Below are 12,287 nucleotides of genomic sequence, written 5' to 3'. Positions count from 1 at the left end.
ACTTGCATTCTTTTCAGTAAAGCCCACACATTTACTAAGTACTTAGCATGGGTACAATGGACAGCATGTTTAGCTTCAGGGCAAACATTCTTATTGAAGAGACTCCTTCGAGGGGTCTTGAGATAGCTCCTTGCAAGAATTGGCCTTGCTTGCAAGCCTGAAGTTGCAATATCAAGTCCCTGTCACCTTTGTATATGCACTGATATCCCTGACTGCCCCTTGGGGTCCCTGGTGCCAAGCAAGGGCTGGGACTTGTTTGAATCTCCAGGGCAGGAGGGCCAACAACAAAAGGGAGAGGGAAGGGGTTTAAAAAAAATTAAGACCGGGATTTAAACAAATTAATTAAAAATTAACTTCAAAAGAGAGACAGCTCAGAGGGCTGAGGGCTTGCTTTGCAAGTAAAATGGCCTGAATTCAATTCCCCCCCCCTCCCCGCACCGTAGCTCTGTTATCACTGGAAATGATCCTCTCCAAGCACCACAGAGTGTGGCCCCCAAATAAGCATGAAAAAAATTGTACCATAAAACCTGTAAAGACTATTGGGCTTGGAGCGTCAGAGCTCAGTACAACTAGCTGGTAGGGTGTTTGCCTTGCACCTGGCCTACTGGGGTTCGATCCCTGGAATTCCAGATGGTTCCTCAAGCACCACCAGAAGTAATTCCTGAGTGCAGAGCCCAGAGCTGCACGGGGTATGACCCAAAAAACAAAAAAGTAAGAAAATTAGGCTTGGGATTGGAGGTTTGAATTCCAGTACAGCTTTTATTTTTCTTTATTTTTGCTTTGTTTTTTTTTTACCACACACAGAAATCCTCAGGGTTGACTCCTGGCTCTGTGCTCAGAGAATCACTTCTGGTGGTGCTCAGGGGACTATATGAGGTGCCAGGGATCAAACCCAGGTCACCTTATGCAAGATAAGCTACCTTCCCCTCCTGTAGTATCTCTCCAATCCTCTGGCTTCTATTCTTATAAACTCCCTAAATAGATATCTCCCTACTTGTACTCTTAATTTTCTTTAACTCCATCATTTCATTCTTTTGGAGAACTATTTTATATGGAAGAGATCACTTTGAAAGTTATTTTCCCTAGAGGTTTACTGAGATCATTGCGATGAGAAGACTGAGATCTTTCTTTTGCCTATTTTTGGCTGGATTCTATTTAAAATTTCCTTGGATTGATTTCATTTCCTTATTAGCAATTCATTATTACCTCTTTCATAACAGTCAGCAAGACTTACCAATGAAATGTTTATGACTTTTTTCCTCTGAGTCAGTAGCTCGAGTGAAGCCATCAGAGTCTGCCTGGCGGTGGGGGATGAAAGCTGAATTCTTCAGGTGTGCCCAGGGAGATTGTTTCATCTGGCACCCTGACATTCTTACTGCAATTAAAACTGGGAAACAGGAGGCTAAAGGCCCTTCTGAGTCTTGTCATGGTCCTGGATTAAACACAAAACCCCAAACAAATGGGGCAGAAGAGAGACTGTGGGGCGGGCAGGGGGTGGGAGGGTGCTTCTGCTTCTGCAACTACACGAAGGGCCCCTTTCTCCAGCTTCCAGTAGGCTGGAATCTGGGCTCCCTCTTAGAAAACTCTCTAGGACCCTGGGTGGAAGGTTGAGTCAATCTACTTCCTTCTGATGTGGTACTAGATGGTGGCAATTTCCCTTCTCCCTAATAATCCATCTTTTTTTCTAAGCCAGAACATTTAGGGATTGGCTTCTGAGGCCAAGAGCTCAGATCTTCGTCCTCTGCATCTTGCAGTATTGGTACAAGAAGAATTTGTTGAGATGGGCTGAACTTGATGCTCAAACTCCAGATGCTGTAGAATAATCTGCTTCAATATACCCTTTTCTATCAGGACACTTGACATGAAGAAATCAGTATCAGTATCATATGGACATTATGATAGACTCACACAGAATTTATTTCAGAGGCAATGAAGCCCAATGCTTACAGGAATCAGAAAGAGGGGTTGTGCATGTAAGCAGAAGTCCAGAGGAAAGTGGTGTAGAACAGGGAGCTGTGACCAAGTTGGGCTGTCATATTGAGCCTTTAGATAATTATTTGGAAGTTACAAAAGAATGTTCTGTTGGCCTAATAAAATGCCTCTGATATAACTTAAAGGCTCTTGGTTTCGATTTCTTAGCTAAAGAGCTGTGGACTGAGTGAAACTCAACAAATCAGGCAATGAATCATAAAAAAATGGGAAAACAAAAGTGCCAAGGCTTGTAGACTGGCTAATGAGGAGGAGGAGGAGGAGGAGCCTCAGAGCACCTGTCCCAGCATGGAAATGCTTTGCGTCCCAGGACTCTTCCTCTGGAGACAGCCAGAAGAGAATGGTGCCTATGCAGGGTCCTGTCTAAGCAATGGCAGGTAGCCCATCTCCTCCCGAAAGTGAATTTCTAGCGGGTTATACCAATGGGAAAGCAGCAATAATGGCAATTGCGTGTGCATTGTTTTCTGAGTGTTTACTGAGTGGTTGTTAAGTGCTAAAAACCTATTATTTTTAGCAATAGGTTGTTTTTAAAAATAGATCATATTTATTTATTTTGGTGATGGGGTTTGAACTTATAACTTCACATATCTGAAGCATGGATTCTGTTAGGCCATATCCCTGATCCTTGAATAAACTAATTTTATCGATGATTATTTTTTAATGTAGGTTCCATGATCAACAATACTACTGATAATAGACTCACAGTCATACAACGCTTTAGACTTATTTTTTTTTTAGTTTTTGGTGCATGTGCATGCATGTGTGTGCACACAGACATACACACACAACACACAAACTGAGCAGAAAATACAGAGTTCACCACGGTCAGCATCCCCACTGGGATGAATATTTGTTACCGTTGATAAACCTCCCTTGTTACACCAGCTACCTAGAGCTCATTGCTGATAGCAGGGTTCCTTGTCTATATGGCACATCTTCTGGGTTTGACAAAAATATGACATGTTCCCCCACCACCACCCCTATAGTATTATACAGAATAATTTCACCACCCTCAACATCCCCTCACACTGTTTTGAAATCTTCCTACTTGCACTTGATCTAGGCAGGAAGTCACTCTGGTCCTGAGAGAGTAGGTGACCTGTTCAGACTCACCCAGCTCAGAAGGACTGGTGCATGCTGGGATGAAGTTCCACAGGCACAGACTCTGTGGATAGAGTTCCTGGCTGGGATGAAACGCTTTCTTCCCCCGTGAGGATTAGGTATGTGCTGATCCATGAGATTACCCAGAACCACATGGGAATATACTTTCCTCTGTGGCCACCACAGATAAAATTTTGGGATGCGGGCTTGCCTTAAGTAGTTGCTATTACTTTTACATGACAGTAAATGATAGTAATGAATGATAGGGAATTTGCAAGATGACAGGTAAAGGCCCTCCCGTTGATCATCGATTTGCTCCAGCGGGCCCAGTAACGTCTCCATTGGAGACTTTGTTGTTACTGTGTCTGGCATATCAAATACGTACGGGGAGCTTGCCAGGCTCTGCCGCGCGGGTTGCAAGTTTGCAAGATAATAGGATATGTATATATCCATAAATATATGTATTATATATTTCTATTCATAGTCCCCTTATAATTCCTCTGGAATTTAATTAGCTGCTATTCCCCATCCCTGTTTTATTATGTTTAGCTCATCAAAGTCTTCTTGATTATTTTTAAAACTACAAAATGGCAAGATTTGCTAGCCAGTTGAGAGAATGTGGGCTGTCCATTCTGAGCACATATAAGCCCGACTTCTGCCTTGGGAGAGGCATGTTGCTGCCTGGAGCTACACTATGAAGGGTTTTAAAATTTAGTAACAGAGGCCAGAAAGACAGTACAGTGGGTAAGGCCTTGCATGTTGTTGACCCAGGTTTGATTCCTAGCGCCACATACAATTCCCACAAATACTGTCAGGATGATCCCTTAGTACAGAGCCAAGAGTATTCTGAATATGTTGGACAACCAAATTAATAACCACAAAACAACATTATAAATTATCGGGACCCATCCCAAACCACAATTAGGAAGTCAGCATGTCACCCCTAAAAATGAAATTATCTTATCTGTTTTATCCTATTGTCAGAGGTGTTTATAACCACATTTGCTAAAATCATTTCTGCTAAATTTCTGTCTTGAGAGGGAGATTAGAAAAATGCCTTCTGAGCCCACTGAGAGGTCAAGTTCTACATATTTATTCATGCATTTGGGCCCACAGAATCTTGACAGTGGCATTCCAAATATTTTCCTCATTTTCCTAAAACTGAGCAAACCCTAAGAAATGGGTATCATGCGTGGAGTTTGAGCTACCAACGGCAGCCTTTGTTTTCTAAGGATTTAGAAATCCATTTAAAATAACTCACAATTAAGCTAACAGACAATTCGGAGCTTACACATATAGATGCTTAAATTTCCAGCATTTTATAGTCGCTCTTACTGTTTTTTGAGATGACAGTTCTTTCTTCACAGAAGGAGCACACCATTAGAAAAATCAAACAGTCGTTAGAGAAAGCTGACTTACTCTCCTGGCAATTGACAGAGAGGTGCAACACAGTCCCACCCAGATGGGAGCCCAAATGCATCCTCAGCAGGCTGGCAGAGAAGCAGCCCACTTGGCCTAAGGCTGGACTGTCTGTTTTTAAGAGCAGAGACTGGAGTTTTCAGTCTTAGGGCGCTGCTGCCCAGCTATGAGCCACCTCTGTAACAGCTGCCTGCAGAGCTTAGGGGGTATGTGCTGCCCTCTCCCCACCTGTTTTGTAAGTGAACAGCCTTGGAAGTTGAACTCCCTGCTCTGCTCTAGCTCCTCTCTGTCCCGTTGGACAGGAGGCAAAGTTACAGTCCTGTTCAGGAAAAAAGATACTTGTAGGGAACGGGCACTCTGCCGCAGCTGAGTATCAAATATGGAGAGAAGGAACATTGAGGACCGACCACAGAACTGTCTCCTTGCAGAGACTGGAGGCGGACCAGGTGGGGTTGGGGGCAGGGGTGGCAGCCAGATTCTTGAAATATGAGCCGTGGTTTTAACTTTAAATAAGCACTTCCGCCTTCACGGAAACCCCCCACTAATGTCTCTTGCACCCCTAGTGTCTCCTGCAGCTTTGATTTTGGAATACGTCACATTCCTCATTAAAGCAATCACTGTTAAAACATAAAGCAACACAGGATTTATTTCTTCATTAAACTGATGATCCGTATATGAAGCCAATTAACATTATGAGTCTGGTGAACATCAAGTGTAAAGAGGTTAGAGAAAATTAAAAGCAGTCACCTTGGTCTTTAGATAAAGAAAGTACACTTTTAGGTTGTAAATTATCAGAGTGTCCAAGCGCGACAGATCGGTGAATTTGGTTAATTGCAAAATTCATTTTACCGCACAGGAATTACGGAAAAAATAACCTTTTCGTTACTAACGTCCTTATTGGGGGGTGCGGGGGTGCTGTGGATAGTGAATCACCTTGTCCCCGGACCGAAGGTGGGAGACAATCGGAAGTGGGGGAAAGGGGGGTTCGCGTCATCAAAGTTTGTTGTAGCCTTTCGTTTCCAAGGCAGCTTGGGTGGGTTGTGGATCCGCTGTTTTGTCAACAGGAGGTGGCCTCGGCGGTCAGGGCTGAAGGACGTCGGGCCCAGCCGAGCCGAGGGTTCCGGGCTGGCTCCGAGCCCCCGCAGGTGAGTGTTGTCCCGCCGTGGACGCGCGTTTGGGGACTCTGGGCGGGCAGGGGCGCGGCGGCGCTCGGCCGGCCCCGGGACCCTTCGGGGCTCAGTGGTGGTGTTGGAGCCGCGCTCTGGGCTTCGGGACGGAGTTCGGGCCCTGCTGAGAGCCGAGCGCGCGTCCCGAGTAACTTTGGCAAGGTTTCCTCGGGAGGGGATCGGGATCGGCCCCCTCCAAAGCCTGGAATCCCAGCATCGCGCGGCGCGGCTTCGGCCGCGGAAAAAGCTCTAGACCCCAGAAGGCATCTCGGGGGCCAGACAGATCCTTTGCCCGCTCGGCGGCCCGGCAGGGAATAGGAGCCGCTGTCCAGGGTTCTGACCAGCCCGGAGGCGCTGGCAGAGCGCAGCCGGCGAGCGCCAGGGGTCGGTCCAGCCCCGCGGACCTCTGTGGGTCTCGATCAAAACCTGCTTTGGCAGACGCCAGGGACGGGGAGCTGAGACCGAGCGTGGACCTCTTTGGGTTCGGGGACCAAGGGGCGCCTATGTCCTGGTGCCGAGGGTTCCTCTCTTAGAGAACTCAGGCGCGCCCACAGCATCTTGGCTGGGCCGGCCCGAGTGTCCCTCTCACCTTGTTTCAGCGGGGAGTCGCCGCCCCGGCCAGGTGGGACCCCTAAGGTCCCCTCTCTCTGGCAGACTCGGGAGAGTTAAGGGAGCCGCTGGCACTTGCAAAGCGCTCCAGGGAGTCGAGATCGAGTGCGCGTACAGAGCCTCTTGGCCTAACTTGGGAGAGGGTCGCCTTCCGTGGCTCCGGTCCCTCTAGAAGACCTGGAAACCTTTTTCTCAATTGCCCCTCCAGCCGTGCCTGCCGCCACACCCTCCTCCCAGACCTTCAGCGGTGCAGCCCGCCGGGGCGGGCCTCCTGGACTGGCGGAGTCCGGGGACCCTGGAGGCACCAGCACGACCCGAACCCAGCTCGGAAAAGCGGGAGTTTGCGGCGATATCTTCCGCGTGGCCGGCGGGCTCCCCGCGCCTAGGCCAGCTGAGTCCAGGAGGGGCCGCCGAGGGGCTCCGCGCCCCGACTTGCCTCTGCGCGAGCCGAGCCGCGTCTTCCTCCTGGTGCTTTGGCCAGCGGCGTCCCGGAACCGGTCGGGGTCCCGGCGCGCTTGCCTTGTCCGGGGCGGTGTCCACGTGTGGGCACGCCAGATCTTTTGTTTGCAACGCGCTGTGTCTTTAAGATCAAAGCTGGATCCCCGGGCGGTGCGGGGACCCGACCCACTGCCTCACTCCCGAAAGCGGCATTAGAATGTTTATAAAATATTCAATTTATGCAGTCTGTCCAAGAAGCCATCGTCCCAAAATAAAATCAGCAGTCTAGACGAAACACAGACACCAGAACTTATCAACAGTTGTCTGACTTGCATCTTCTGATGCATCTTGAGTGGGTCATAATACCAACTTTATTTTCAGTGGTGCATAAATTAATTACACGCATTTAATAACCAAAATATCATTATATTCCCCCTTTAATATCATAAAGGCTTTCCGCCAGGGAAGCACTTAATAGTGCAGGGGGCCGTAACGGGCTATTATCCTGGTGTAATGCTATTACAGAACCAATTATGCACCATTAGACTTGCTTTTTTTGCAGTTTATGTGATTTGATCCAATCCTGCGCCCCTGACTTGAAAATTTCAGCCCGGTACTTTAGAGTTTAATTTTCACCCAGGCAGAGGGAAGGGCGGTCTCTCTCGGCTGAGTGTCTGCCTCGGATGCATTTTAAAAGTAATTGCGAAGGGTCCCACCGCATATCATTTGCATGGAGAAGAGAACATAAATTCAGGGACCCCTTGCTGAGAACAAAATCAAACTTTCCTTTTGTACGGTCGCTTGGAAAGGAAAGCCGTGTGCAAAGAGTCCCCCCAAAACCCATCCGGCGGCGACAATTAGCAGCGCTTTGTCGATTCGCAGCCCGGGAGTCGCCAGGCCTCTGACGAGGGCGAGCCCAAAGCCAGGCTCTCGCGAAGAAAGAAGGTTTGAGTCCGAGGGGACTGGAGTCGGGGGGTGGGGTGATGTTGAGAAAATAATGCCTTTGGGGCAGGGGAGGGTGTTGGTAGCGACGTTCGTGTCTATTCTCTTTTAAAAGGAAGGAGGAAATAAACATTCCCGATGTTTGCTGAGAAATGACGGATTTTTTTTTTTTTACACCACGTGGGCCATTTGTAAGGCCCAATAGACCTATCCAAGTTACTCGCTGTAGACAGCGCTGGAAATAATCAGATTAAGGCCAATTATGCGTGAGATTATAAAGGCGAGTGCTGAGCGGCGGCGCGCGCTGTAGACAGACAGCAAGACATCTGGCCACTTCTCGACTCACTTTTGTGGTCCTGCGGGCGTCAGCCGCGCCGAGCCCCGCCCGCCTCCAGCCGAGCCGGGCGAGCGCACCGGAGCCGATCACCCTCCGGCCGTCCTCGCCCGCCGCCCACCGAGGTACGCGCGGGCTGCCGACCCACCCGCGCGGCCCCGGGGCGCCCGGCCTTGAGGCTCCGCCGCCTCTCGGGCCGGCCGGGGGGCTTTCTGACCGCACAGATGACCTGAGCGCTCGCCGAACCCCACTCCCCCAGTGCAGCGCTGGCCGCCCGGAGCCCCGAGAGCCGCGAACCAAACTGCGTGGGTTGGGTGTGGGTGCCGGCTTAGGGGTTCCGCGGCGCCCGGGAGGTGGACCCCAACCCGGAGCTGCCCTGGGCGGGGGGTCTGGGGAGTGTGCAAACTTGGGTGACTGCAGCTCCCTCCCCTCCGGTCCCGACCGCGGGTTGAAGGTTTTTCCAGGAGGGCAGTGCCGGGTGCGCTCCAGGGCCGGGGCTGGGCACCGGGAGAGCGAGACTTAGGCTCTATCGACGCTTGCTTTGCAGCCAGGCCAGAGCTACGCACGCCCGTCCGGCTGGCGGCCGTCCTCCCGCGACCCGGCTGTCCAGCCTCTCCGGCCGTCGGCGATGTTTTATTTCCACTGTCCGCCGCAGCTCGAGGGTGAGTAGCGCCGCGTCCGCCGCCGCGGTGAAAGGCCGGCGCCGGCCGAGAAGGGCCGGCCGGGGAGCAGCAGGTCTGGCCTGCGGTTGGGTTTCCTCCCCTGGAGAGGCCAGCCGCGGGGCGGTGGGTAGGGGCACCCCGGGACCCCTCCCCGCGTCCCGCTCCAACCTCCCGCGCCGTCGCCACCTGCCTCCCACCTCCCTTCTCCGTCTGGGCCGGCCCGGCCTCGGGCGATGCGTGCTGCGGGGACCAGCCTGGTGCTCCCAGCACAGATGCTGGTGTCACGCCTTTAATCGGGGCTCCCCCGCCCAGGGGACCACATCAATCTTTCACGGCGTTTTGCAAACATCCCCGAAAAGCCACAGCGGACCAGGGAGTGGCCGGAGTGGTCCTGAGCCGTCACCGCGAGCGCCCTGGGCACCTGGTCTCCGGGGCTGCTCTCACTGGGGGCGCAGGGCAGGACTGGGGATGGGGAGACATTAACGCCGTTGATTCGGGGCTTCCATGCCCCCCACCTCTCAGTGCCAGGTGGCCTTGTACTCCACCGCCAGAATGCCCTGGCATGGCTCCTACTCTGTGAGTCACTGGTCTCCTGACCCCAACTGCCACGCACTCCCTACTCCCAAGGGATAAGGGAACATCCAGCAGCCAGAGCTTTGGGGGCTTTGAACAGTTTGAAATTTGCATTAAAAAATTTTTTTTTGTTTCTTTGGATATCTAGTGTGGTCTCTGAGCAGGATTATTAGGATTATTAGTGGGGAGATGAGGTTGTTGGCAAGGGGGCATCCTGCATCTCTGGTGTCCCCCTCTTCCCCATAGGACATCTCTGGGCTGGGCCCTCCACGAGGAGAGGATCAGGGTGCAGCAGGCAGGCACATGTATGTAGAACACCTTGAACGGGTATCTCCCTCCCAGCAACAGTCTGAGCCAGAAGCTTCCAGGACTTTCATAACCATGGTGGCGGCAGTAGCAGAGAGAGATGTGTTCTGGGCAATCCATCCCTGTGGTTTATTTGTGAAAAGAATTCTGGGAGGCGGAGAAGCCCAAGGAAGAGCCTGGAACAGGGGCAAAAAGGGGTGTGACATGGGAGACCCGAGCCAGTGAAGGGGGGGAGTACTGGCCACTCTGCCTGGGCTTCCCTGGACCCCCAGCGGCGCTCCAGCTGGTCCGTGCCCCTGGGGGATATCAGAAAGTTTGTTTTTGTTTCCTCTGTGGGATCTTTTAGGAGTATAGTTGGACTTCAGAAAAAGGTCATCGAGGAAAGCCATCCCCTCATGCCTCTCACCTCCTTTCACCTCCCTGGACTCATGCTGATATATTTTCTAAAGAGATCTGAGAGGTGTATCTCCTGAGCTTGTACCCCGGGACTGGAGAAGAACCCCCACTTTCTCAGTGGACAGACCTCTGAACTTCTCTTTGGAGTGACTGACTCCTGGTACCCCTTTCTTTTGGTTATAGTGGGGAGTGTCCGTTTTGGGCATTGTAGCAGCCGGTGATGATGCCCAGAAGGACCGTGTGTGGCATAGGCTGCAGGGGTCGTTTGGGAGACTCCTGGCACAATTTTCTAGGCACAGGGCTGAACATTGCTCTCGGCTATGGCTATACTCAGTCACCACCCTTTCCTCACCACCCCTGGGGCAAGTTCCAGCTTGATGCTGATTCTGACAGCTGTCACCTGGATCCCAGGAGCTCGGGAAATGTCACTTTGAGGAGCTTTTCATCCCCTTGTAGATGTGTTTCAAAGCCAGTTTTGGAAAAGGGATTTTGTTTTACTTTGGTGCTGCGGAAGTAGAAAAGATCTTTGGTATCTGATGTCTCCTTATAGCTTATCTGTTTTAAATTGTCTTATTTTCTATTAATCTAGAGAGGAATAAGGAAGAGAGGAGAATGTGGTTTCTAATTTAGCTACTCACATCATTTCAAAGATTAAATTAAAAAGTAAGATATAGACTTACCTACTTAGGGAATTCACATGGAAAGAAACTAAACAATGAAAAGGAAATTGTCTAGCTATGCTTCTTGCTCTAAAAATATTTTTTTATTGTTGGTTTTTATAGTTCCTTCAAGAAAAATATGCATTTACCTTTACTTGTGTCTGTGTTGAGATCATGCTTCCATACCATTTGGGACTTCGCAGTTAAGTATTCTACCCCTCAACTACACAAGACTTTTTTATTTTTTCACAGCATTGTACATATTTGGGGGGGGATTGCTCCCCATCAGAGTTTACAAATATACTGATTTCTTTTAAACAGTTGTGTAGTATTCCATTATATGTGGTGCAGAAAGTCTCTACCAATGGGCACTTGACTTGTTTCCAGTTTTTTTCCCTATTACTACATTTCTGGGAACATCCCTCTCTCTCTAGTTTGGCACACTTTATACACTTATTCATAGATTTAATACCTGTGTGTGCACTTAAATTTTTGATAGATATTGCCAAATTACCCTATACTAAGGCTGTGCCAATTGACATTCCTATAAACAATGAATGAGCACTCATTTTATTGTACTCTTGTCTATCTGGAGTATCATTAAACTCCTTTTTTCCCTTCTAAAATGTGAAAATATTAGCCCAATTCTCTGTTTAGTTGAATTATTAGCAAGGTTTAACATTTTTTATAGCACTATAGATCCATTATTTATTTTTAAGTAAAAGACATCTCTCATAATTCCCTCTTTTCTGTTAGGTTGCCAATCTTAGTGCTTTTTAATTCTATGAACCATCAGCCTTTTTTTAGGATTCCACTTGACACATGACTTCACTTAGAGATGCAAAGTGTGCACTGCACATTGTGAAACAAATAGGGACAAGCATTGCTTATGATGAGGGAGTGCAGAGACTGTTTCCTTTCTCAGAGTCAAAGGCTTGTTTCAGAAGGAGGCACTTTGGATTCCCTTAAAATAATGGAAATGAGATTTTTTTTGAGACAGTCCTTTTAAGTTTCCAATTAAGTTTCCAATGATCTGAAGAGAAATATTGTGAACTGGAGTTTTGAAGAAGAATTAAGTTGGATGTCAGAGGGGAGGGCTTCAGCAAAGAGGTAAAGAGGTATTGTGGCAAAGAGGAATAGCGTATCAGTAGGAGGGTCTTTCTCCCTTCACGAGACAGGATTTTTGAGAGCTCAAATGATCCTTTGGGACAGAGGCCCTTCTGAGGAACCATGTCTGGACAGTGTGGTTGCCAGCGCATAGGGCCAAATATACAGTGATTCTGAGATTACAGCCCATGTCAGGTTCAGTATTCACTGGCTAATGGGAACCTGCTCATTTGTTTTCCTAAGAAGCCATTGTGGACTGTCAAGTAAATAGTGCACATTTGGAAAATGCTCTAAATGCACATTTGGGGCCAAACTCTATTCTGGCTTATAGACAAGCTTCGGAGGCTGCAGGGAAGACAGTGGTAAGGAGGCTGCGCCCCACTTTTTTCCTTCTCAGGAGGTGGGAGGCTGGCCAAAGGGTGGGCTGCCCTTTGAGAAGTCTGCTTGGAATTCAGGGCAGCTGATAGAGGTGCAGATCTCTTGCTAAATGACATCTCTATAACAGAACCACTATGGTGCTGATGAGCTGTGACCACGGGTAATTAATATTCATTTATAAACTTCTTACCTCCTGTGTCCTGAATTT

General features: G+C 49.3%; 1 protein-coding gene across 1 annotated transcript in view; it reads left to right on the top strand.

Moving 5' to 3' along the window:
* The first annotated feature begins 8,545 nt into the window (after positions 1-8,545).
* DRGX (dorsal root ganglia homeobox) overlaps positions 8,546-12,287 on the top strand; it is a 35,374-nt gene continuing 31,632 nt past the window's right edge. The window contains exon 1 of the mRNA XM_056130512.1: positions 8,546-8,660. Within this exon, the coding sequence (XP_055986487.1) occupies positions 8,627-8,660 (34 nt within the window). The 5' untranslated portion in view covers positions 8,546-8,626. The remainder of the gene's footprint in view (positions 8,661-12,287) is intronic.

This window comes from Sorex fumeus, unplaced genomic scaffold (assembly GCF_029834395.1).
Source record: "Sorex fumeus unplaced genomic scaffold, SorFum_2.1 ptg000078l, whole genome shotgun sequence".
Taxonomy (NCBI): domain Eukaryota; kingdom Metazoa; phylum Chordata; class Mammalia; order Eulipotyphla; family Soricidae; genus Sorex; species Sorex fumeus.
Note: the sequence above shows the minus strand (reverse complement) of the source record. Positions and strands in the feature narration are given on the sequence as shown.